The 27,748-nt window shown below is 36.4% G+C and overlaps 1 protein-coding gene across 2 annotated transcripts; it reads left to right on the plus strand.

Moving 5' to 3' along the window:
• Positions 1-393: 393 nt before the first annotated feature.
• LOC586726 (ras-related protein Rab-6A) lies at positions 394-27,692 on the plus strand. Of its 2 annotated transcripts, none has more exons than XM_030982274.1 (7): positions 394-615; positions 6,687-6,745; positions 8,226-8,385; positions 15,257-15,368; positions 15,977-16,070; positions 16,639-16,708; positions 24,033-27,692. In XM_030982274.1, exons 1-7 carry the CDS (start codon positions 546-548, stop codon positions 24,101-24,103), a joined length of 636 nt encoding a protein of 211 aa, XP_030838134.1. In that variant the 5' UTR covers positions 394-545; the 3' UTR covers positions 24,104-27,692. The 2 variants fall into 2 exon arrangements, with proteins under 2 accessions (XP_030838134.1, XP_030838133.1); XM_030982273.1 differs by lacking the exon at positions 24,033-27,692 and adding an exon at positions 18,972-22,083.
• The last annotated feature ends 56 nt before the right edge of the window (positions 27,693-27,748 follow it).

Here is a 27,748-nt window from a genome sequence, read left to right on the forward strand (position 1 = left end):
TCTTTCTTTATTTCTTTTTCTCTTGCTTGCTTCCTTCTTTTGTCCAACTCCTTTTCTCTTTCCTTCTGTGATATGTGTTTCCTGTCAAAATGTATGTAAAATATATAATAAATCAATCAATCAATCAATCAAAACGTTTAGATTTTTATTCTCTTTCCCTCTCTCTACATTATTTTATAAGAATTTCCTTTGTTTGATTATTTTCTTTTTTTAAAGTAGTTTTGTTATTATTATTATTATTATCGTTATTTGTGTGATTGTGTGTAGAAAACCGGAGAAAACAGATAACGGTTGTAAATAGTGACGGGGAGAACTCGGGGATTGAAAAAATAGAATGATGATAAATCAGCTGGGATGACCATTCTTCTGCAAGAAATGACGCATCCAAATGAAGTGCGCATGCGCGCTACACATCAGAATCTCTAACGTGGCGATATACACGGTTGAAGTACAGCGAAGAGAAAGGGTCATCAAGTATTACATTTTTGCTTGATTTCATAAAATTCTGAGAGACTCTCTTGTTCGGACTCCCATATACAATTAGGATGTCTTCCTCTGGAGATTTCAGCAATCCTTTAAGGAAATTTAAGCTTGTTTTCCTCGGCGAGCAGAGTGGTAAGTTTACCGGTATCGGACAGGCGACGCCCGGCCCCCTTTCTGTGTGTAGTTTCCAATGATGTTGCAGTTCAGCTCAGTGCAGTGTGAATGAATGAATGAGATGTGATGAGATTGGGACTGTGTCTGGGTTGTTAGGGATTGCTGAGTTTAGTCTTTCAAAAGATTTATCATTGCAAATTGTATGTAAAATATATAATATTGTTTCCAATTAGAAGAATTGAATCCTGGCCTTGTTTTACTTTTATGAGATTTAGATCTATCATTTTACTTTAGATCTACCTTTACCTTTACCTTTTCAGAGATGCCAAGTTCAAAGATCAGCTATGCGTGACATTTTCATGACTCCTTCGCATGCGGGCGAGGGTATAGCGTACGTTTCAAAACCGAGCACGCGAGTCATGCGTGAGAGCATTTTCGGACCCTCGATGCGTGACTGTCACGCATAATACTTGGTAGCTCTGCATTAGACCGAAAGCTTCAGTCTCTATAATTGTCGGTTGTTCCACTGAGACTACGTCTGGCTCCACTAGACCTCCGGTTATAGAGACTGAATGATCGCCTATACCATCGTATGTTGAAGATATCACGGCTAGATTTTAGCCGCTAGGCCCCTCCCACAAACATGACAAACTTGCCACGGCCGTATTGTTATGCCCCAAAATCCCCCAAAATGTCATTTTACCTCGTCCATATCCAATTTTAAATTAGGCCTAGGCTATAATACATCAGTTCCACTTACTAACTTGATTGAAATAATCCGTTTAATGGTCCCTTTTAAGGAAATTATGGGTCAAAATCGACTGTGATAATGCCATTACGAACGTGTAGATGGCGCACAGTTTTTCCTTCATAATCATTTTGCCTTCGGCGTAGACTAGAAGGGATGAGATTGACGGCAGCGAGAGTTTAACACGGCTTGCAAGATTTTCAACATGGATGTCGATTTTGACCCATAATTTCCTTAAAAGGGACCATTAAACGGATTATTTCAATCAAGTTAGTAAGTGGAACCGATGTATTATAGCCTAGGCCTAATTTAAAATTGGATATGGACGAGGTAAAATGACATTTTGGGGGATTTTGGGGGCATAACAATACGGCCGTGGCAAGTTTGTCATGTTAGTGGGAGGGGCCTAGCGGCTAAAATCTAGCCGTGATATCTTCAACATACGATGGTATAGGCGATCGTTCAGTCTCTATAACCAGAGGTCTAGTGGAGCCAGACATAGTCTCAGTGGAACAACCGACGATTATAGAGACTGAAGCTTTCGGTCTAGCTCTGCATTAGATAAGCGCGTACTACATAGAACTTTAGCTTAGTTTACATTTATTTAGCATATGCGCATAACGTTCATCCGATCTCAGCGAATTGCGGTCTCATTTTACTAAATTGGCACCCACAAGGGCCCTTCCCATTGGCTATCGCGTGCTTCCATTCACTCAATGTTATTAGATATTGGTGCGAGGAGAAAGCTTGCGATTTTCCGTCTGATCCAATACCAAAATTATTATATTTCAGTGAACCCTATACATGTAGTTCCTATTTGTTTCGATTTTGTCAGCATCCTTAAAAGGTTAAGTATTTCACTTAAGTTTAAGTCTTACGTAACCAGCTTTCAAGTTTGAACAATTCTTATTTTCGTCATATTTAAGGTACAAACAGGACATTTATTCTGATATATTTGTTGATTTTCTATTCTGTGTGTGCAATTTCATGTGTGCGTCAGTTATGTGCGAAGTGCGTCACCTGTTTAAAGCATGACATATCAAAATCTCCTTGATGTGACGTGATATTACGTGTTGACATTGCCATTGAACTTAAAGGTAATACAAAGTTTTGGTATTGGGTCGTGAATTTGGTTCAAATGAACATATTGGAAGCATATGCGATCCTACAATATTCAGTCACAGTGAACGTTGTTGCAGTTGAAATCGAGTCTAAAGTTACAAAATTGTAAATAATACACTCTCTATGTTGTATAGCTCCCTCTCAAGGTCAAGATATTAATTAAGCTATAAAACAATGTTTCTTGACTAAAATCGACCGATAACCTATTCCTGTTTGGAAATTATATATTACAACTACATATTCTGAGATTTTCATGGTTGCAGCTAATGTACATGTACTGTACATGTACCATTGTATGGCCGTAGGCGCTATTTGAAATAACAAGCTTACAGCAGTATGCATTTCAGCTTCACGCATGTTAATGCACACACAAAGAACATTTTTTTTTTACACAAACAATTTGTGATAAAAACAAGACCTACTGTGATGCTGTGATGTATTTCTTTCTGCTGAGAGCGCGAATGCAATCAGAATATACAAGGAATTCTGCTGTCAAAATTTGGTGTCCAGAAACTTCTTATTTATGACAAAAATATAATTTTTTTACTTGGATGTAAAGGTGCTTTTTGGTCTAATTGCAGATCTGAGAATTAGAGATCGATACATGTACAGCCTAATCCAGATTTCTTATCAAGACTTTAGTATTTGACATTACAATGTATATTGATTTTTGCCTCTTAACTATAGTTGTTTATAAATGCTTACATGTATATCGTTTGATTGAAAACCTATCCTTATAATGAGAAATGCATGTATGGGAATCCCAATTTGAATGTCTTGACAAACATAATCAATTTTGGAATTATTAAAATCTAGTAGTTTGCAATGAGTGTGAAAAAGTATTAAGAAATTTATTTAAAATTGCTTCCGAAATTCAATCTGATATGAATTCTTGAAAGTGTCAACATTGTTTCTAGATTAATGTTTTTGTCTTAGCCTCTTGACGATTGTTTATTTTTAGAATTAAAACCTGAAATTGAATTCCAATTATTTTTAAAATCTTTAGTTTTAGGTCTATATGTTTGGCTTTGGTACAAAATACGGACATGTACAAAAATGTACATGTATACAGAGGATTATATTAAATGAAAATTGGATCGTACTACATGTAAATGGTAATGGTGGTAAATAGTAATGGTAAGGTTTTTATTGAAAAATCATTTGCAACCAGATGGCTGAATTGCAGAATTTTGTACATTCCGTACAAACATGAATAATTATACAAACATAAATAAACTAGCACAGTTATTTCAGGAATTAGGCAGTTTTAAGCGATGCTCGAAATTCCCATTTCGCTACATTTATGTAAGTGATGTTTTCGTCATCCCCCATTTTTATGTAGATATTTACTGCAAGGTGTACAGTAGTGCTGAGAACTTGCATGATAAGAGTTTAAATATTATAAAGATGTAGGGTTATCGTACAACACTACATGTATTTTAGAGTGTCTTGTACGGATTGGTTTTAATATTGTGGGAGAGTCAGAGAGAAAGAGAGAGAGAGATAGAGAGAGATAAATATGGAGGAAAAGAGAGAAACAATAGATGAACAAAGTGTCAGATAGATCTACAGTATAGCGGAGAGAGAAAGAGATAAAGAGGAAGAAAAATAGAGAGGAAAAGAGCAACAATGGATGAAAAAATGTCAGATAGACAGAGGAGAGAGAAAGAGAGACAGAGAGAGAGAAATGATGGATGAAAAAGTGTCACATAGACAGAGGAGAGAGAAAGAGAGAGATACAGACAGACAGACAGACAGAGGGGAGAGGAAAGTGAGGGAGAGCAAAGGGAGGGAGAGATGCAGAGAGAGAGAGAGAGAGAGAGAGAAAGAGAGTGAGATACACTGTAGTGAGAATCATCACTGAGGGTGTCTTAGCGTAATCACATTATTGCCATTGACATGTGTTGAAAGAAGAAACCAGAGTTCAATAATTCTCACTAAAATGCACGAATGACTCATCTCTGCTGGTTGGAGGGAGATCATCGGTATCCAAGGATTCCATCGCATCATCATACTCCATGCTGATTTAATGTAGGGGGTATGGAGAGGGTGGGCAAGATTGCTTTAGACTGTGAAAATACAACATCACACAAAAAGTGCTTCCTTGCAACTTTCAACCTCTAGATTCGTAGTATTGTAGCATGCTATGGAGAAAATACTTCTTAAAATCTGTGAAACGAAGTAATCTTGTTCATGTACATTGTACATTTTCAGTGATTTGTATACCATGCAGTAGCTGCATTTTGGCCTACATACATGTACATGTATATATTGTGTACATGTAGTACATTATAATTATGCAGGTGTTAAAGGTAAAATTGAATGTACATGTACATGTAAGTAGAGAGTGTGCGAGGTAGGCCTTGGTTGCTGTACAACATAAACTGCTTTCCCTTTATTCTGTACATTTACAGCATTGCAGCATAGTATCTACATGTACATGTATGATAAAAAATATTGTTCTGTGTTGAAAAAAAGTTGAGGCATTGATAATTTAAGCTTTTAGTCCTAAGGGTATACAGTGTACAGTACATTAAAATAAAAGCAAGAAAAAGGTGAATATTGATTTTGACAGTGCATGGTTGTGTACTTGGAGCAGGGCTTGATAATCATACTACATGTACGTGTGCCCAGAAAATGTGGATTCCCAAACTGTAATGTGTAATTAAGTCTTGACCAAACTACAAATAATAAAATTTAAAGATGAAGTTGAGTTCTGGTCATGCAATTGCATTGTGAAAGAAACGGTGTGGAACTGACCAGAAAAGGTTGATCATCTAGCATATAAGAATTTGTGTGTATTGCAAGGTTCTGGAATCATCAAAATGATACGAAATTTGGCCAAGTCTTGGTAAAGTTACAAACACTGTACACAGAAAGATGTATATGGGACTACATGAACACGTGGCGTAAAAAGCCGGCCCCCCCCCCCCCCCCGATTTTTACGATGTTACATGCATATTTAGAATATGAAGGCATTTGAAGAGCCATGCTTTTAGGGGACGTGTCTTATCTGATGTTCTTCCACAATTGCATAATAAGAATGAGTAACGCTCACAAATTATTTTTCACCTCTTCCCAGAACTCGACCTTCTCTTTAAGAAAAAAAAAATCATGAGGCTTATCCATACCAAAATGACAATATTCAAAATTTACTTAGCAAAAACACAAAAATTCACTGTGCATTTTCATAATACTGATGTAATAACACTTTCCACTGTATCTATCTACATGTACATGTATGAGTTTTAGTCAATATACACTTTACAAGAGTTTATTTTTTTATTTCCACTATACTTCCCACTTCTTTGCAGAAATGCCATGACATCTTTAAAAGTCACTTTTGCTGTCACCATTACATTTTGAGTACCATAGAGCATGGCCAGTGAATATTTTAACATTCATGTGATGACAAATAGTGAGACATTGGAAACATTCAGTACCTGTATAGTGTGCATGTAGTCAGTGGAATGATTCACTTTTACGAGAGTGACATTCAAAAGGGATGCATTCAATTCAAAGAGATGGAAAGAGATGGGTCATGCATTTCCTTTGAATACATAGAGTGTATCCACTACCATGACAAACATGTACTTACTGTATAGTAATTTAAATAATATAATATGAAACAATAAATTTGAAGAAAAAAGTGGCACGATGCAATGTACATGTACATTATTATGTACACATGTACAACATGATTATTTGAAAAATACATAATGGATAAGGGACAGACATGTACTGTACTTACCGGTAATCTATTGAGTCTGTATAAGCTTTTTAATAGAAGCTCTTGTTGATGGTGATGATGGTGATGATGTTTATGGTTGGTTGGTTGATTTATTGATGATATGGTTTTTCTCAGCATTTACATGTACATCTTAATCTATTGAGTCTGTATAAGAAATTAACATTCTTACTATAACAAACATTTGTAATGCAAAGGATATTTTTTGCCATAATTTAATAGAGGTTATTGTATAGTCACACTTTGTTAAAACATGAGGAAAAAATTTGAGCATCCAATCTGGCACTTCATATTCAAGTCATTCGTAAAGTCATGCATAACTTTATGAAACACCCCCCCCCCCCCAGATATGATTTCATCTTCTGACAAACCATCTTTGATGAAATTGCAATCATACATGTGTATTAATTTTACCCACTCAAGAACAATACATGTTTTAATAATTTTCTTGTCTTTTTGTTTTTCTTGCAGTTGGAAAGACTTCACTAATCACAAGATTTATGTACGACAGTTTTGACAACACATACCAGGTGAGAATGGGAAATTATATTCAGACATAAAATTGAATATTCTGGTCTTAAAACGTGTTCCAAGAATATATTGTTTAGTATATGGGTGGTATTCCAAAAGCTCTTTTATTTGTTAGTAGTCAAGATATGTTCCTTACAAGTTACAAATCAAGTTAATACAAATCATTGGGTTACGTTCAGTGCACAGCTGGCAGTGTACATGTACACGTGTAGCTAAGGGAAACACTGCAAGCCAGTATACTTGGTAGTGTCTATCCTGCAAACAATAAAGTCTGTTTTATGACAATTAACATGCTATTATAAACATGACATGTATAGTTTTCAGAATACTTCCCAATTAAAGAAAAAAAAGGGGTGGAGGGGGGGGGGGAACAGGAAATGGTTGTAATGTTTGAATCAACCTTTAAAAGCAGAGAAGATACAATGATACATGTACATGTATATCCTCCAGAGGTTTTAACAATATGTGAGTCCAAAGCGAGAGAGAAAGGAGGAAACAGAACTTTGACAAAGCTATAAAGAAGGAAGGAAAGTTTTAGCACTTTATACAGACCACCCAGCACCTCTTAGCCGACTCTTAATGTCAATGTGTATTTGAAGAGGATGGATATTTACTGGTGCATGTACAGAAGGAATATTGTGTGCACACTTTAATATGGACAGATATTTATTGACTGTGAGACCCATTCTTACTGACTAGACAAGTTCACTGAAAGTAGTCAATATGGATGCTTCCTCTCCAAATATTGTCATTAACAAATGATTATATTTTTCAATATACAATGAAGTTGGGTTGAATAAATTTAGTTGTTGCAATGGCATGCAAACCTCGGGCAAGTGTACGGTCATTCTAAAGCAATCACTTTACGGAGTTATACTGAAGATAATAAATGATAACGTTTCAATTGGTTTGTTATTATAAGCAAGTAAATCTCTACTAGTATTTCTTTGTACATTTACTAGGCTCATGGCATGTGGAAATTACTGTAAACGCATTACATTAATTTTCACAGATTTTGCGCTAAGGTTGGCAAGTGTGAATTTTAGAACTCCTGAGTCCTGATAATATAAGCATGACTTCTTATGCGTGTTTGAATGGGCTGAATTGCGTGCAACGCGGATTTAAGAACCAGCTAATATGTTTTAGGATTGCTCAGCGCGAAAAATTAATCACGCGAAAATAACAGCGTTTACAGTATTTCCATTGCTGCTGTAAAATATCTTGATATTATCATACTGTACACTGACCTTTAGCAAATGAATGTAGAATAATAACATTATTTTCACATGTATTATCTACAGCTTATTGTGTTTCAGAGTATCTGCTTACTTTGATTAGACTCAGAGATTATATGTTCCCTCCAAGTCTGTTTCAGCTAGTACACAATGGTTTGCTCTTTTCAATGTGTTCAACCATTGACTATACATTGTATACTAATTTTCTAAGTAAGCATATTCCTTTTTTTGTTTGCCCCTACAGGCTACCATAGGTATAGATTTTCTGTCCAAGACCATGTACCTAGAGGATCGTACTGTCAGACTACAGCTATGGGATACAGCAGGTCAGGAGAGGTTCCGCAGTCTCATTCCAAGCTACATTAGGGATTCCACTGTGGCAGTTGTAGTCTATGATATCACAAGTAAGTTCAAAGACCGTGGGGCTGTTTCACAAAGATCCCAAGTCGAACTTAACTCTAAGTTGGACTTAAAAATTATGGACAGCCGTTAGCATCTATGAAAATATTTTGTAAAAGTTATTCTATGTTAATTCAAATCAAGTGAAACAAACCATCAACCATCAGTCTTAAAATGGAGTAATCACCTAAAGAAAATAATTTTTGCACAGAAATCACCCCCCCCCCCCCCCAACAGAAAATCACCCCACCTCCACATACACAAACACACACAAAAAAGGTTATTTTTATGTAATTTTATAGGTGAATGGTATTTAAAGTACTGTACATAAAATGAAAAGAGGGGATAACATTTAAACCTATGTTTAGAATTTTGCTCACAATTTAGTCTCTTTTACCTTCATTTTTTTTTAGAGTATTCTAGAGAATATTCAATAATACATGTAGTACTTACTGACATGGAACCAGAAATAACTCATAGCACGATACTCTTCATGATAGGCTCTCTCCAAGTCAGAAATGTTAGTAATGCACTCAGTTTAGGGTTGAGATAAGATATTTGGCTAACATTGCTTTTCAGTTGCATTCTTTACTCAAGTATATTTATATCTAATATTTAATTTTCTGACCTTGTAGACAAAGTCTCTATGATTGGTTTGCTTTTATACATTTCTCATGGAAAGTATAAAGACACTGCCCTATTTAAAATACATATTTTAAAAAACAAATATAAAGATAATTTGGTTACAGAATCATTGCCCTCCTTTTGCCTGTAATTTGCTTTACTGCATACAGGTAGTGGCTTTAATAGATAAACTAACTTTATTATAAACAGATTAATCAGAGAAAAAATTACTTAAACAAGTTGGGGGGCTACTTTTCAAGCTTGCTTCCATGAAAATAACACTCTTTAATTTGTTTTGCATTGAACTCTATGCAAAATTTGGGGGCTCTTTAAAGACTTTCGGGGGAATTTAGGGCATTTCAGGGCTAATTCGCCCCAAGCCCCCGTGTATTTTTTTCTCTGAGATTAATTATTCATGTGACACAAGGAACATGTTTCTCCCATCTTGACATTCAACAATAATGTTATAGATTACAAGTGATACATGAATAGACTCTAGGTCATGCACTCATACAATATGTATACAATATTGGATAGTGGATCGAGTCAGAAGATATAGAGCGGGTGAAGATTTCCTTAAAAGACCAGACAGACTTTCAACCGCATAATTTTTTTGTTCAGCGTTTAGGCCACTCTGTTAGAGTATATGAGTAAATGATCTTTGGCTCCAAACAGACTAAATGTTAGTTTCATGATGACCCTCTCCAATTGTGCAAAGTAATCATTCTGTTGCATTGATAATGTCCATTGCCAGATAATTTATTTATTGAGTTCAACAACAGAGAGCTTTTAAACACGTTCTATTTTAATAGAGTACATTTCATACAATTTCATAAAATAACAGTCTTGCATAATATCTTCATCTCTGGCAAGGTGTTTACATTCTTTACAATCTTTCACTGTCTTTGCAAATGTTGGCTGCAAAGGTTGGCATTCAACTTGATGAATTCCTTTTAGGTAGACTCTACAACTGAATACTCGGGAGGCCTTCTTAAAGGAAAAAGACTTGCCATGTCTTAATTTTGTTTGTAAACCTCGGATACACCTTTACCTGTCCTTCATTCTCTGCCAGACAGACAGACAGACAGCCTTGTGTCTCCTCTCGACCACCTCGCATACATGTACATGCATCTTTGAAACTTATTAAACTCCTCCTGAACGGCCCTAATTTAGAGAGAGTGAGAGAGAGAGAGAGAGAGACAGGCGTAGAAATTAAAAGAGAGAAGAGAGCAAGAGAGAGACAGAGAGACAGAGAGAGAGAGAGAGAGAGAGAGAGAGAGCAAAAGAGAGACAGAGAGAGACAGACAGAGAGAGACAGACAGAAAGAGACGGACAGATGGAGAGACAGACAGACAGACAGACAGAAAGGAAGAAGAAGAGAGAGAGAAAGTTTGACAAACGGAGAAAGGGAGAAGAGAGACAGACAGACAGCCAGACAGATAGACAGACATACAGAGAGAGGGGGATGGGACTGCATTCTTACAGGTAGTGACTGCTCCAAAAATTAAGTTATACCGGTAATGTCATTTTCCTAGACATTCATGTTATCTTGTTCACACCTTTACCATGCATTATTTATTTTTTACCTGGGGCACGCCTTTACCTATCTGCATATCTCTGCTAGACAGACATTCGTTTCTATGGATTTGAGTCCCCTCTTAACCACCTTTACATACACACATGCATCTGTGAGAGCCTTATTAGAGCCCTTCAAGAACTGCCCAGCTTTTAAGAAAGTGGGGCGTTATTATAGGTACTGTCTGCAAGTCCATTATTGAAAAAAAAATACACAGGAGTCGTAAGAGATTTTAATAGCTTCAGAAAGCTTTAATAAAAGAATGCTATGAACTGTCAGTGAGGTGAAAATCATGGTTCGCACAGAGCTATTAAAGAAAAAAGCTTCATAAACAATACTTGGCAAGCCTGTATGGTCATTGTGTGTTCCAGTCATTACCATATGAAAACAAATATAGAAACCTTGTTTTCTTCATACTTGGTCAGATGAAAGTGTAGGAATATGAACCTCTTCACGTTTACAAAAAGTACTGTATAGATGTAGGACCATTAGTAGGCATTAATGAGACAAAATAGCATGGACATTCCTTCGCAGTACAATGATTCTTCATATGATGTTTATTTACACAAATTTTGTATAATAATAATGGTGGCTTCTTATATAGCGCACATGTCCGTCACATTGTGATGCTCTTGGCGCTGCTCTGATTATTACCATGGCTTTAGCAAGGCAGCCACTGCGGCGCTCTAGCATTTCAAGGAATTAATTCCTGCCAGGTACCCATTTACATAACCCGGGTTGAGTGTGGCAAATGTAGATCAATGTCTTGCGAAAGGACATTAAGATCGACAGTCTGTTGACGTAGCCACTCGACCACGACACCTCTACTAGTTTTTTCTCGTGTCAATGCCCCTGTGTAGAATCCCAGCAAAGTCATTGCATCCATTGTAGCCTGGAGGGTAAAAGCAATAACCATGCTTTGGGCAGGAGAAAAGCAGGTCTGTTTTCATCAGCTCTAGATTGCCAAATATCATGCTATTTTGTATCTCGATCACAAATTATCCAGTTAATTTGCGTCTTCATCAGCCCGAAGTTGCAATTAGCGGGATATTTGGTCGAGATAATCATCCTAAGATATTGGGCTGGTTTGCAAAATGTCCCGCAATTTCTCGAGCTTGAGTTTCAAGTTCCGAGGTCAAGTCTCTAGCTGATGAAGCTGCAATTTGTAACTTTAGGATTGTTTCCCAAATCAGCAATAGCAGGCTTTTTGGCAATCTCGAGCTGATGAGGACAGGCCTAGGGAGGAAGGAATCAGCTGCGTGTCTCTTCTCTCAGATTAGAAACAGACATCAAGAGCGAAGAACTTTTCATTAACGTCAGACAATTGCAGTGATCCTGATAGGTCGGCTGAATTTCTTTCCTCATGTATAGATCTCTCTATTTCTCTCTGTCTGCAACTCTGCATGTCTGTCAAGTTCTCTCTTACACTCTCTTTTTCTCTTACTATCTTCCCATCTCCCCTCTCTCTCCCTTAACCTCAACCTACATCTAATCTTTCAGTCTCTTGCCCCCCCCCCCCCCTCTCTCTCTCTCTCTCTCTCTCTCACCCCTCCCCTCCCCCTCCCTCTCTCACCCCTTCCCTCCCTTTCTCACCCCCTCCCCTCCCCTCTCACCCCGCCCCTCCCTCTCTCACCCCCTCCCCTCCCCTCTCACCCCGCCCCTCCCTCTCTCACCACTCCCCTCCCTCTCTCACCCCCTCCCCTCCCTCTCTCACCTCCTCCCCCTCTCACCTCCTCCCCCTCTCCCCTCATCCCCCTCCCTCTCTCACCCCTCCCCTCCCTCTCTCACCCCCTCCCCTCCCTCTCTCACCCCCTCCCCTCCCTCTCTCACCCCCTCCCCTCCCTCTCTCACCCCCTCCCCCTCCCTCTCTCACCCCCTCCCCCTCCCTCTCTCACCCCCTCCCCTCCCTCTCTCACCCCTCCCCTCCCTCTCTCACCCCCTCCCCTCCCTCTCTCACCCCCTCCCCCTCCCTCTCTCACCCCTCCCCCTCCCTCTCTCACCCCCTCCCCCTCCCTCTCTCACCCCTCCCCCTCCCTCTCTCACCCCCTCCCCTCCCTCTCTCACCCCCTCCCCTCCCTCTCTCACCCCCTCCCCCTCCCTCTCTCACATCTTCCCCCTCTCACCTCCTCCCCTCCCTCTCCATCCCTATTCCTCTTTCTTACTCTACCTCACTTCCTGGTATTGTGTCACTCTACAATCTGAGACTCTTTAGCATTAAATGATTAAAACAAAATTGAGAATGGAGAGCGTTTGCAATCTCTAGAGTCGTGTTCTATCTGGCCTCTTTCCGGCCTCGTTTGTTCATAATGCAGACATGGGTTGCATACTGTACACATATAAAAATGGTTTGGATAAGGTGATTCTGCTTTTTCCTCAGGAAAATAGAAGGATGAAAATGTAGGCCTACATGTAGCAAACATGGAGGCTTGTATGGGGTTTTGTTTCAAGATTTAGAGCAAGACAGAGTTTTAAGGACATTGTTTCCCAATATGCAGAGCTTTTCTGAAATTTCTATCACACAATAAATACATTTGTATGTATTGATGAACCCACTGTGTACATTTTACAATATACACGTACATTGTGTGTCTTTGAATGTTAATGAAAGTGCTCTTGCAAAGGAGAGCTTGTGTGCAGTACAAGCATAGGGATCTTGTCTGGAGAACTGATAACAGTCTGGGAATATTGAGGGGTGTTTGTTTATGGTAATGTAGGGCACTCATGAGAGTTTATGCAAGGACCCAGCTATTCAAAATGTATGGAGTCTGCCATTATTCAAAATTTACTCTTGCAATCATTTTGAATTTGCATTGGAGATTACAGTAGAGAGTTAGAATGAATTAATTGTTCCTTTCCTTCGGCTTTGAATTTTAATTCCCTCTCCCTACTAGAATGCAAAACTTTGACTAGAATAGACACTCCCCCTCTCTCTTTCTCTCTCTCTCTCTCTCTTTCTCTTTCTCTTTCTCTTTCTCTCTCTCTCTTTCTCTTTCTCTCTCTCTCTCTCTTTCTCTTTCTCTCTCAGGCCTCAACTCATCCTTGCTGCTGCTGCTTTTCCCCCCTTCAAGCTTACAGTCGTGCTAATTGAAGCAAAAAAATCTTTACAATAACAAAGTCCTCTAAATCTTTCTCCTGTACATTTCATCTTCTGACAGCCAGAAAGGCACACGTTATCCTTCGCTCTCAACAGATGATTTGTAAATTGATTTTAGCCTTCAGAAAAACTGGTTGAGGAAAAACGGAAAAGTCGCAATTAATTTAATTAAAGAGAAAGAGAACATAATAGTTATTTTCAAATTATGTACAGTGGATCATATTTTGCATAATTTTTAAGAAATAGAAAGCTGTATCTGAGTTTCTGGAGAGATGCCCATCTTTCTGATCAAAACAGGATGCTGAAAATTGTGCCTCATTTGTGAAATGGGGTATACATTGTACTGTAGGTGTATACAGTATAAGGTCTATATTTTGAAATGAAATATTGATATCACTAGTTGCTGTTTTTGTTGTTGTTGTTCTCCCCCCGCAAAATCCCAATGAATACTTGTTGGAAATGAACGTCTTGTAATTGCCAGAGGAACTGTAATAAACTCATGGATATCATAAAACAATCACAACTTTAAATATTTGTAACTTTCTTATTCGTCTGATATTAATTGGAACGTTTACCAATCAGTTTCTCTGATTTTGTTTACCAAATGAACTTGTTAGGAAAGCTAAATTAGATATGAGTGGTACATGTCCGAAACCACAAATGAAACATGAATGGTGTCGCATGTAGACTTCATGTCTGAAGCCCTCAGATTAAAGGCAGATACAGGTAGTGACAGCAGTGATCCAACATTAATTACTCCAGCAACAATCATTCTGGGGCTTTACTTTGAAAATATGTGTTTCCAATTGGGCTTAGGTTGGTTGAGAGTTAACTTAAGGTATTAAAGTTATAGTGTGGTCCAGGGTTGAAGTTAATTAAATATGAGTGATACATGTCCAATCATACATGTTTTATCAAATGCGATATTGATTCATGTTCCTTTATCGATACCAGGGCCCGGTCTTGTACATAGACCCACGATTGATCTAAATCAATCGTAAGTCCTCCAATCAATCGCAAGTTTGCAGTCTCCTACCTCTTACGTACATTGTTGTGATCAATATTAATCCCAAATAAGTTGCGATAGATATCAACTCTTTGTAAGACAGGGCCCAGGTGTATATCAATACTCAGGATGTCCCCAAAAGCATTTATGGTTTTATCCATGTATTCAATACATTCTATATGCATGCTTTTAATTAGGTAACACATGCTCTGGTTCTGTGGCACAATAAAAACTACCAGTACCTTGCATTTACATGAATTACAAGTAGTGGGTGAGCTAAAATACTATACTTGTAAACAAGGGCCCGTATGTGTATGTGTGTCACATCGTGTTTTGTATTTGCTGCTGCAGTTTTTTAGGCAGGTTATCAGGGTACATGTATTTGGGAATGAGGCTAGAGTCTGTTTTGAAAATAATAAATTATTTAGTCGATTCATTTCATGAAAGAACATTAAAACAATATTTTTGTGCTGATGCCAGTTCTTTCCACCAGATATGGCCACGCCGCTCTTATCATTTTATGATAAGTCAATAAAATAATTTATTAATTTCATAAAAACTAATCTTTTTGTGCAGATGCCAACTCTTTCCACCAGACATCAAAATGGATAGATGATGTTCGTACTGAGAGAGGGAGTGATGTCATCATCATGCTTGTAGGAAACAAAACTGATTTAGCTGACAAGAGGTGAGATATGCACTGTAAAATTATAATTTTTTGCAAATTTTAAAGATTAATGCTAGTCACGATGTTAATAGTTGTAATCAGTAGTAGATCAGTAGAGGCTTTATAAAGCCAGTTTGTGGTAACAATTCATTAAATGGTTGTCAAAACTCATGAATGAACTTGAGAAATTTGATCTCTTACTTTTAATTCTTTGCTACAGGTTGTACGTCGTTAGAATTGGCATAAAACATTTTGTAACTTTTTGTTTCAAGAAGCCATTCTTTGTGAAAAGAAATAGTTCAAAATTTGTCCATGTAATGATGTGCTGAGCCTGAGGATCAAGCCCCAGTGTTGAATATGTTTCATCGTTTAGACGATGCTACCTCTATGTCTAAATGTTTGTTTTGTAGTTAGTGTCAAGTCGTTTGAGGGTTGTTGTTTTTATCTTGCTCATCATCCACTTCAGGTGGCGCTATAAAGCGCTGCTGTGGTCTTCACGAGAGCACGCCATGCAACTCTTTCACCTGCCATTTGTGTTGCACCTTTCATTCCTTGTCCCTTTCATTCCTTGTCCAGACACTTTCTTGCTCACATGTTTATAATTCTTGTGGATGTATATTTCTTTGCAGGCAAGTTTCAATAGATGAAGGAGAACGTAAAGCCAAGGAACTAAATGTGATGTTCATTGAAACTAGTGCCAAGGCAGGCTACAACGTTAAACAAGTAAGCACATCTTTTATTCGTACGTCAGAGATCTTTGTAATACATCAGGGTTTGACATTATAAAAGGGATCCGGTAACTTTGTCTTAGATCCTTTAAAAAAATCCTTGATTTAGCTCATGCTGCAATGATAATTATAAACCTTTAGGTCAGTCAGGAACCCCATGACTTTTACAAACCGATCGCCTGTCTGATTATCAGATTGAAAATCGAAATCAAATTTTGCGTTTGCCTAACGGTTTTCATAACACTACAGTCTATTGGGGAAAACAAGTATGGTAAAACCGGTCACTCAAAGCTTTTTACTTTTTTCAGGCACTTCTTGGTCATTTTGAAGCAATTTTTTAGGGCTGCAATATAACACCATATCAAAGACACTGATAACACGTAGGGCCGTGTATCTCAGATTTAACATTGTTAAATGATCCCTTTAACAGGTGGCCGTGTGTCCAAGGTGATCAAAATCTAAGTCCGCGGCCCTGAAATTTACAAAATATAATATGTGGCTGAATTTTATAATCCCTGAAAGTTTCAATTCATACCCTCTCTGCAAATTGACTTTTCTTTCAGTTGTTCAGACGAGTAGCAGCAGCTTTACCAGGTATGGAGTCTGCAGACCAAACTAAACCAGCTGGTGACAGTATCCTTTTTCATCCAAAATTGATTAGCTACCAAATAATTACTACCTGTAAAGGGCTCGTTCAGATACGATGCGATAAATTTTCGCATAAAAATCTTTGCTTTTGGCGGGTAATTGAATGGCAACTGAGCGCACCAAAGGTTGTATGCATATTTACTTAGCTTTGTGTCGTACAGGTACAGAAATTTGTAGTATATTGTATTATTTTACATTATATATTTTTCAAAAACGTAGTTTTCCACCACATATCTGAACAAGGATGTTCATATTGATTATACATACATTTTCACGACATGAAACTGTTATGATTGTTAAACAAAAGTGATTTTCATAGCAAGAACTATTGAGAATTGCAAAAATTCAATGTTGTGTCAGTTGTGACTTAGTTGCTCACAGCATGGAACCTTCATAAATCTGAACCACTTGCGAAAGTCATGAACGTTTCATGCATGCGGAATTTTCTGGGTTTATAGTTGGTGAGGATGCCTTTTTTCTTTATCCCTCATCTACAATATTTTTCATATATTTACTCTGACCTATTCAAATCCACACGAGTATATACCCCTATAAAACAGAGTTTGCTTGGAAGGCTAGTGCTAACTGGCTACCGGTAATATTAGTCAGATACACTGATATATACATACGTCAGCATAATTTATGCCAAAATTTGTCTCGTTAATTTATATGCATATTAATCACAGTAATATTCATGATACATGGACGTTATATCAAACAAACATATGTGCACAACATTCTATTTACAAACTTTTTGTTGTAAGAATATCACAAGAAAGAAGGTTATGGAATGTATATTTCCAGCAAGTTTAGGAACCCTTTTTGATGCTGAAGTAAAGTCTGTCACATTGGGAATAAATCCTCTTATGCAACAGATGTACCAGTTGGTGCTCTCTGTGCTTTCGTCACAATTATTTATTTATTTTTGAGAAGGACGCAACATGGACTTTGAACAAGGTAGTGTAAAAGCCTGTGTGCATGTCAAATATTTAGTGCATGACTGTTTGCTAAGGATAAGCACATCCTGGGACCCGTTTCACAAAGCCTTTTTTCAATGACAAATGTCAAAAATCAGTTACGAATCTGCTGATAACCAATCAGAAGCAAGGATTTCAGTAGCTTATAACAAAAACTGTCACTTGTCACTGATGACAAGTTTTGTGAAATGCCCCCTGGTATGTGTAATTGTGCATATTGTTTATAGTTTAAAGATATGATGGTGCAATGCCTTTGCAAATTTGATTGAAAACAAGATTAAATGTAGATTTCTGCAGGAAAAGAAAATGTATTTAGTTTATTAAAATCAAAAGGTGTCTAGTAATAATAGGATATGGAAGAGAATGTTATCATGAACGAGTAGCACAGCCATGTGGGAAATGCTCTTGAAATTGCAAATATTTTTATCAAAATGGCACTCATTCCAACAATAAATTTGCACCAGCTACACCTGTTAGGGCTGTGTATCCGGGTGTCTTTGTGATGTCCGGTAAATCACTGAGATTGTAGTCCGGGGAGCCATGGGGGTCGAAGGATCCTAGCGTACATGTAGGGCTCTTCATAGCTGTGATCTGGGACCCGTTTCACAAAGCCTTTTTTCAATGACAAATTTTCATAAATCAGTGAGAAATCTGTTGTTAACCAATCAGAAGCAGGAATTTCAGTAGCTTATAACAAAAAATGTCATTTGTCACTGATGATAAGTTTTGTGAAACACCCCTGGTAATTCTTTCAGATATTTACACTAAATTCTATTGGAAATCTTGGATGGAACATCATAATACATCATGATACAACCAAAAGACTATGGGACTATGTTTAACAAATTTGTCCTGATTTTCTATTTGCTTCCAAAACTGTACTTGGGCTGTATTGTAATGATGCTATAGAATGCCAGATAATTGAAGTCATGCGCTTCATCTTTTTTGTCCATACTAAAGACATCCTATTATTTGTAGCTACATGTATATATAATATATAAATACATGTATACATATATAGATAAACCTTATTTAAAGTTATGCTCATTTGTACTTTTTATTTCCCCAAAGCGTCTCTGTATTATTATTTCCGCATATCATTTGGAGCAATCCTCGATGTATTATTTTTTGTGGCATGATTGTTATGTTTAGTTTCCTTGACTGCTTCCCCGTTCGTTCCCCCATCTTTCATTTCTCCATCCCTTCCTTCCTTCTTCCACTATCTCCTTCTCTTTCTCCTTCCTTTGTTATACCTTCTTTCCATCCTGCAGTGATTGAAGTCAGCCTTGAGAAGAACCAACAGCAGGAGACAACGGGCAACGAAGGCGGTTGCGCATGTTGAAATTGACCAATCACCTAGATTGTCGATATCCCGTAAATGTTGAACACTCCGCGCCATTCATGAACTCCTTGCGTTTTTTTAATGAACAAAGTTGTGCTTCTTATAAATCACAAAGGGGAGATTTCGGCATCGTTCACATGTGTCTCTGTAAGCTGGCTCATGCAACTGCTGCAAGGAAGTGAACAAACATGTGTTTATTGTAAGGAATTAATGCATCATATGTGAATGGGGCTTTACTTCAGAGAAATCATCAGACAATGAATGTTGTATGCATGTTCTTTAATCGATGATACATGCATAACATGCACAAGATGGAATAGGGCGCATAGTGTTCCATGTTTACTGTACTCCGTATCACGACAGTTTTATTTGTCATTATCGCTGGTGGGAACAAGAAGGGCATAAGTATCTTTCCCAGAGTTTTATGCCCTCCTTGCTCTCAGAAATCATTTCAAAGTCATGGCTTACAATGTATTGCATTATATAATAGGAATGTACTGTGAGAGATATTGGACAAGAAGGGTAGCTCAGATTAAAGCTATCATATCTTGGGCTATGTTTTTTTTAAATTTTTTTATTTTAAATATGCGATGATTTTCACTTGGGAGGATAGTAGCAAAGGAAATTTGAAATCAAAGCAATATAAATCATTTGCGCACTTGTGAATCTATGCTGCCTCCAAATGTTATGAAGTTGAAAATTGTTAGTGCTTCAAGTGGACTGAAAAAAATGTTTGGTTCATCATTATTATCACAGAAGGGCGTTAAACTCATATCATTTTGGGGGTTCCAAACTGATGAAATTATACTTTTCTACACAATTCAACACATGTAGATTTTAATTCTTCTTATATTTGACATAAATTTTCATGGGATTTTGAATATCATTTACTATTTTGGAGGCCTTGATTTTAGCTGCTTTGCCTTACAAGAATGGATGCAAGTTAAATGATAGAGACTGTAACATAAGCTATGTATGTGTATATAATTAATTCTTTATAGTTATTAAACTCTAATATACATTGTAGGTATCTGTATATAGTATTAAAATAAAAGTCTTAATAAAAATCATGATAAAATATTGAGAATTGATAATTGAATTGATCTCTGGTGCTTACAGTCTGTCCATACTATGGATAGCTACTAAATACGGTAGCAAAGACTTTCAAGAAATGAACGTAATATCCTTTTAACAGCCTTGTGCATCCTCTATTGAAATGTGGGAATATTACAAGAACATATTCCCTAATCCATACATGACTTCTACACGCAGTGCAATAGAGTACCCAAGTGCTAACGTCATATTTGCTCGTCGTCCAGGTTACAGGTTCCAAACAACAGAGCCTACGCATGAGGTACACCACGACATCATACAAGCAAAGGGCTAGAGCAGGGCAAATTCCATGTTTGGCACTGGTGTGATCACCACGCCAATGTTTAGCACAACATTTTATTGAACCAGCAACCTTGACAACTTGGCTAATATGACGTCACATTTCGGTACTCTATAGGGTTTTGGAATTGCCTTTGTGTTGATTTTCCTTGAAAGCCTTTGCGATCGTGTTTGTAACACAGACAGATAGGGATATGATTTCATGAGAACCCTGTACTTACTGGATGATATCCACAATTTGTTACCTTTTTCACATTAAAGATATAGACCAGTTTTGGAAACACCTGATTTAACATATCATGTATATCTGGGACCTGTATCTGTAAGTATTTGACTCAAAACCAAAATGCGGACATTCTAATTTCTTATTAATTCAGAAGAAAGTTTTGAATAATAGATAGTACAATACTGTGTCATGTAAAACAACTGATTAATTAAATTATTGAGACATTTCTTTTCTTGTCTTTTTAAATGTATTAACATTTTTGGTTAAAAATGTTAACTTTCTCATGGACCTCTTGTGCTCTTCAGAGTTGCTGTCAGTATAAAGTGTTTAAAAAAAAGGAGACAGATGTTATATTGAGTTATAGCCTTAGAGAAGAGAAAGAAGAAGAAACTATTCTAACGATTGTTCGTATTTGTGTACATCATATTGTGAATATATTTATGAAACTCTGTTTTATACAAAGGAATGTAGAGCTCAAATGATACTGTTTATGATTTTTTTTCTTATTGTTGTTCAGTTTGCACTATCTTATTTTGATATTACTTGTATTCAACTAGGCTGCCAATCTGAATGATTTAATTTTCACTGATCGAAAAGCATAGCTGTTGATAATTAAATGTTCTTTATAGTTAATACAATAGAAATATTACCTTCATTATGATATTATTAATTTGTTTGGCTTTATATTACAAATATGTTATACGGTGTATGTTTCTCAAAAATTGATAGTTTCATACATATACAATTATACATCTAGTTTACAAGTTAACAAGCTTCAACAATCAGCTTTCTTGTACAAAATGGCTATCCCTGTAAAACTGTCTTTGACATTAAAATTGAAGGTAGGGGAAGGAGGTGGGGAGGGGGGGGGGGTGTGGCAAACTAGGTGAACAGATATTATAATTCTGTATGTTTAGATCAGTTTTTAATATTGTATGTGTTCTGATGCTTTATTTATTCATATACGTGGGGCATTGTGAGGGGACATGTGCCATACAGATAATTGTAATTACATTTCACAATTCAGGTTAAATTCTCTGTTCAATGAATATGGATAATCCTTAGTCTTTAGTAGTTGACTATATAAAGCTGTCATTATCATTGAAACCCTAAACTCCCACATTGTTTTGAGTATGTTCCATACACATTTAAAACACGAATGGACTCTTTTGTAATTAATGAGTTTGTTCGTTCACACTCTGATTGTGATTGTGATTAGTCTCGGTTTAAACTGCTCTTTGTGTCAATGGACCTGAACTGTATTACTATTTTTTAGCCAGTTTATTTTTCTTCAGCCTTATCAGTTTGGCATCATTCCATAATTGTGTATTTCACCTAGCCTGTACAGTCCAAAGGAGTCCGTAAGCATCACCTGTGGCTGTATGATTGGTCAATAAAATTGATTTACAATTCTTGCTTTAAATGATGTCTTTTAAGCAATTTTTATTTAGTTTATTGTTGTGTCTTTGTTTTGCTTCATGAATGTGAATGTTAAATGTGGCATGTGAAATGGCATAAACCTTTTTGCATGATTGTGCTCATATACATCCATCTGCATGTTATATCTAGAGTCATCTGTATGCAAGTGTTCACGCAAGTTGGATTATATTATAACGCTGACAAGTACAACAATATCGGTTGTACGGGTCTTCTGAAAAATGATCTGAGGATGCTAGAGCATGAGACTCATACTCCAAGATGATGCAGTATTTTGTATCGTACCTAAATGTGAAGCCTACCATTTGATTTGATTTGATTTGATTTATTTATTTCTGTTTGATTTTCTTTTTCTTTTGCATTTTTACAAATATATAACAAACAAATATTGCAAATTTACACATGACCATGCTATACTTCAGGTCAAATCTGCTTTAGAGAATATATTCACAGATTATTTTTATATTTGATATTTGAATACTATAGACATCTTAATAAAAATCTACAAAATAATAATACAATATATTAACTAATTTAAGGAACTTTCAAAACATTTGGGTTTCCTACCAACCATAGATCAAATTTATGAAATATTAAATTTGATATAAGTTTGTTGCAGAATGACAGAATGTTTGATCATTCTATAACAAAGCTGTTCCAAGCTATATTTTTACTGTGCCATGATGCTTTTTTGTTGAGGTATCGAGTTTGAATGAGGCTTTATACATTAGACTCACTGCACAATTAAATATAAATGCTAACATGTCACTTTCACCATTGATAAATGCAAGGTCATTTTCAATTTAATTGCCAATATTGATGCTATCCTTTGTGTATGTTAATTGAAGTTGGATTAACTCATCTTGAAAACATCCATCTCATTGACCTTTTCATGCTATCATTATAAATATTATCAAAGTCTGTTGAGGGGGTGTGGTGTGTATTCATGATTGACGGGTTTCATGCTAGATGATGTTTTTTCATACCACTATTAACATTGTGTTCTAATTACCGGTAGCTGCTATGCTCATCATTATCATTGTCAGCTTGGATATTATCAATGCTTGATGCTGTCATCTGTATTAATAGAAATGTAATAATTAACATCTTCATTATCATCATCATCCTCGTAACCATTATCACATTCCTCATCTTCATCCTCATCATCACCATTATCATCACCATCATCATCACCACCATTAAGATCATCAGCACCACCATCATCATGATCATCCTCATTTACAGTGTCACCATCATCATAATCACCACCATCGTCAGCACCACCACCACCACCATCATTTTCATCGTCACCATCATTATAATCGCCATCATCAGCACCATCATCATTATCAGCACCACCATCACCATCATCACAATCATCATCCTCATTGTCACCATCATTATAATCACCACCATCATCAGCACCACCACCACCGCCATCCTCATTGTCACCATCATCATCATCATCCTCATTTACATTGTCACCATCATTATAATCACCATCATCAGCACCACCACCACCATTACCACCACCATCATCACCACCACCATCATCACCACCATCATCATAATCATCATCATCATGACCGTCGTCATCATCATCATCATCATTTTCACCATCATTTTCACCATCATTAAGATCATCTTCATCACCACCATCACCATCATCCTCATCCTCATTTACATTGTCACCATTATCATGACAATCACCATCATCATCATGCACCACCACTATCATTATCAGTCACTACCATCTACAACATCCCCTTTTATGCTCCATTAGCAGCATCAAACTAGCTCACTCTCTAAAGGCATATTCTTCAAACTCCACATTATAATACCATCTTAATTTCCACCTTGTGTGTGTGTGTGTATGGGGTGTGGGAATATCTTATTTTCCTACTCTTTTCCTTAACATCTTGCCTCCTAACCCAGTTCCAGTAACACTCCACCAGAAGGAACCAGAAAACGACTTCCAACAAGACGAAGCCGGCTGCTACTGCTGAAAGCTAATCAGCTCCCAGAAATAATATTTACCAAAAAACCCCACTATTCTTGCATGTCGATAACACCCCACGTTCACGCCACTATAAAAATGAATGGTAAAATTTTAAAGGTTGGTCTATACAAATGATGCTTGTGCTATATTTGGTAATAAGTGCTGCCCCTCCGTGGCAAATGGACCAAGTAGATATTTATTTCATTTTTCAACATTGCTTAACAAGTCAGATGATTAAATTCTTTTGAAAGGTTGAAACGTGCATTTTTTCCCATCTACCCATGCAGCCTTGTTTTTGTTCCTTGTCCATTCAATTATACCACATTCACAAAAATGTTTTGATTATTCTGTAGAGAAGGGCGCAAATTTCTGTCATTTTCATAATGTTATTTATTTTGCCTTCGGCTTCAATATTTTAATTTCCAGTTAGTGAAAGTTGTCATTTGAAATTCAAAGAAAAAAAAAAAGTTGATACAAAATATTGAATACTTTGGAACATCTTGGCATATCTATAGTTGTATTGAAAACTAAAAAATGGTTATAAGCTGTTGTGAAAAATAAATCTGTTATCACTAGCGTGGAAGTTCCCTCATATACAAGAGTTTAATAAAGCACAGTAATTCTTCTGGAATCTTGTAATACAAGCACATTATTACAATATGTTTCTTAATCACATTACAAAATATGCTTTCTTTGAAGACCATTCGATATTGCCAATGATAAGTGTTGTTGATCTAAGGTCATCTCTTACTATCTGACATGTTTGTTTTTTTAATACCAGGAACTTCCCTTTCATAAGAAATATCACATTAGGCTCTAGGCTACATTGTTAGTATTTTTGGTACTAAATAATCAGAAGTTGAATCTTCATATATGAAGAAATCAAATACACATGTACTTTGACTTTTGAATATAAAACGTATATCCAAATAAATGCCCAATTCCTGTAATTTTGCAAAAATGTGATTGCTTTCACTAATATTTTAATTCTTCAAAAGTTATGGTTAAAAGGAACTATTTTAGTGTTGGTTTAAATGAAAATCAGTAAGTCTTAACCAAAGCCAAAGACCATATAAGATGGTCCAGACCTATACCTTGATGAATAAACTGGGACCTAAACTTGCAGGTCGGGTTTACATTATGTTCCAATGCTCAAGTTAAGAATAGACCTTGAACGAGTCGAAGATTAGGATTGCATCCAAGATGTCCATGTCTCTGCTTTTTGCAATAAAAAATCACAGACATAAATGAAGGTGCATAAGCTATGGTGTGAAGCAGTTCCTTTGAAATAATTTGTATTGTTCTCATTTTCTCTCCATTTTTTTATGAATATATGTCAGATGTAAAAATGTATGCAAAAAGCTCTCTTTTGATCTCATATGCATTGTACATATTTCATTTTGGATATATGTTTTCAATAACAAAAACAGATGTTAGCTCTGTAATTATTTGTATTTAATATGTTACTGTACAGGAAAAATATGTGTTTATTTGTAATCTAGAGAGCATTAATTAGTTAGTATATGTGAACGCATCAAGCTGTGTAAAGTGGTAGCGATGGAGACGAATGAGGAGGTAAATTATTGATGGAACACGATCAGAAAAACGCTTTTTGACACACAACAATGTTAGAATGCTGTTCTACGACATGCTCCAACCGCAATTGCTTCGTGGTTATCGGCAGCCTAGCCGGGTAATGTTGGAGCGCCTTGAGGACCTTGCAAGGTCGATACGTGCGCTATATAAGATTCCAATATTATTATTATTATTATAATTTATAACCTTCACTGACCAATTTTCGTAACTTTAACCATGCACAAATCCTATGCCTAAACCTAACCTAAAAATCTAACTGCAACCTATACGATTGATGGATTAAAGCCCAAAGCAATTGCTCCGGGAAGAGTCAAATGTTGGGTCACAGCCGGATGCCCCTTGTCCCTGGTAACTTTTGACCCATCCTCTAGCTGTCCATGTATCATTTTGTCAAATCAGTGAAAATCAATTTGTGTCAAATTTATCTGTATAATATGCACTTTGAAAAAATACTCTTAGATGCATTAAAATTAATTGATTGATTTTTACTTCAAGTCAGTAGTTTGAAATTGTATTGGTATATAACAGTGTGTATTAATTGCATAGGAACGATTTTACATGAACTTTCAATCAAGAATATAATGCTAAGAGTAGATCCCCCAAGATATTGTTTGTGAACCTTAATAGTTGAGTATAAATCAAATTGACATAGGTCTGATATACACTGAAATATATCAATGAGTAAAAATTTGCAGCAATACAACTTGCTATCTTTACATAATTACTATCTTCACTATGAATTTTGTCATTGAAAAAGCACCATCTTTTTTCTTGCAAGCAGATAATTAATTTGTTGCAAAAATGATTTTAAAAAACAAGTCAGTACAGGGCTGTATAGATATTATCAGCTTGATGGTGGGCATTTGAAGAATAAATGTAATTTCTAAAATAGGATAATCCTTCTCATATAGTCGGAGAAAGTAATAGCATTTAGTGGTGTGTAGAAGTAGTGCTGTAGATCCTGTATATGTGTATTGTAGCGTCTATCGTATCCATAGCTCAAAGCTGATCACAACATTGTACCTTTTTTTTTTAGAAAAAAAGGAAAAGGGAAGGGAAAAAGATGAATGAATTTGGAGGTATTTGGATTCAGTGTTTGATTACTGTGTGTGCCTTCTCCTCATTGTCTGCTGGTAGACAGAAGGGCGTTAGGTTGGTGTGAAGATAGGTGAACTTACGCCCTTCTGGCTCTCAGTAGAGAGCTTATTGTCAGCGAAATCGGTGTGATTATTGTTTGTGAAATTCCTCTTCATGTCATATACCATTATAGCAAGCTTGGATGGTAAAGTTTTGCTGGAGGAAATTTGCCTGAAATGTAATTGCCAAATACATGCTGCTTTTAGTTTTCTGTTTGAGAGAACTGAAGATTAGAATAAAATGAATTGGAGAATTAGGTATAATAGCATCTTGAAATATGACTCTAATTATAAATGGATTACTGGGTCTATTAGTACATGTACTTTACAATTATTCACAGCAAATATAGTTTTACAACCGAAAAATTTGCACTTTTATCTCACTCCAACTTTCTTCAATCGATTCTAAAATGTTCTCTAACAATACCTTGCTGAAAAGTACTTTTTTTTCTTTAAATAAAATAAGAGTATACAAATAGTAAAAATCTTTATCAGTGTAAATTCCCTTTAATTTTCAGTCTTGGCAGAAGCTTTAACAACATTTATTGAAATAAGGAGACATGAAGTTGTAAACCTTATCCATGACTTCATCCAAGCTCAAACTTATTAGAACTGTCACTTTTAGGATTCATTTTGCTTTCATATTGAAACTTGTGGAACATTTTCTTCATCACAACAAATCATATAACTATATATAAATGTATCACTAAGTACGGGACATGCCGGATAATTATACGAAAGCGAAAGTGGAGAATGCAGTGAAAGTATACCTACCTTGTTGTGTGTTTGTCGCTAAAGCGTTTCATGACTGTAATATTTGGCGGAAATAAATTATGTGAAATAAACTATTGTGTGTCAAAAGAATTACTCGGAATGTCTATCTGTGTCTTCATTTTGTGAGGATTTGAAGTCTGTAAGAA

Source organism: Strongylocentrotus purpuratus, unplaced genomic scaffold (genome assembly GCF_000002235.5).
Source record: "Strongylocentrotus purpuratus isolate Spur 01 unplaced genomic scaffold, Spur_5.0 spur5_scaffold_12, whole genome shotgun sequence".
NCBI classification, from domain to species: Eukaryota; Metazoa; Echinodermata; class Echinoidea; order Camarodonta; family Strongylocentrotidae; genus Strongylocentrotus; species Strongylocentrotus purpuratus.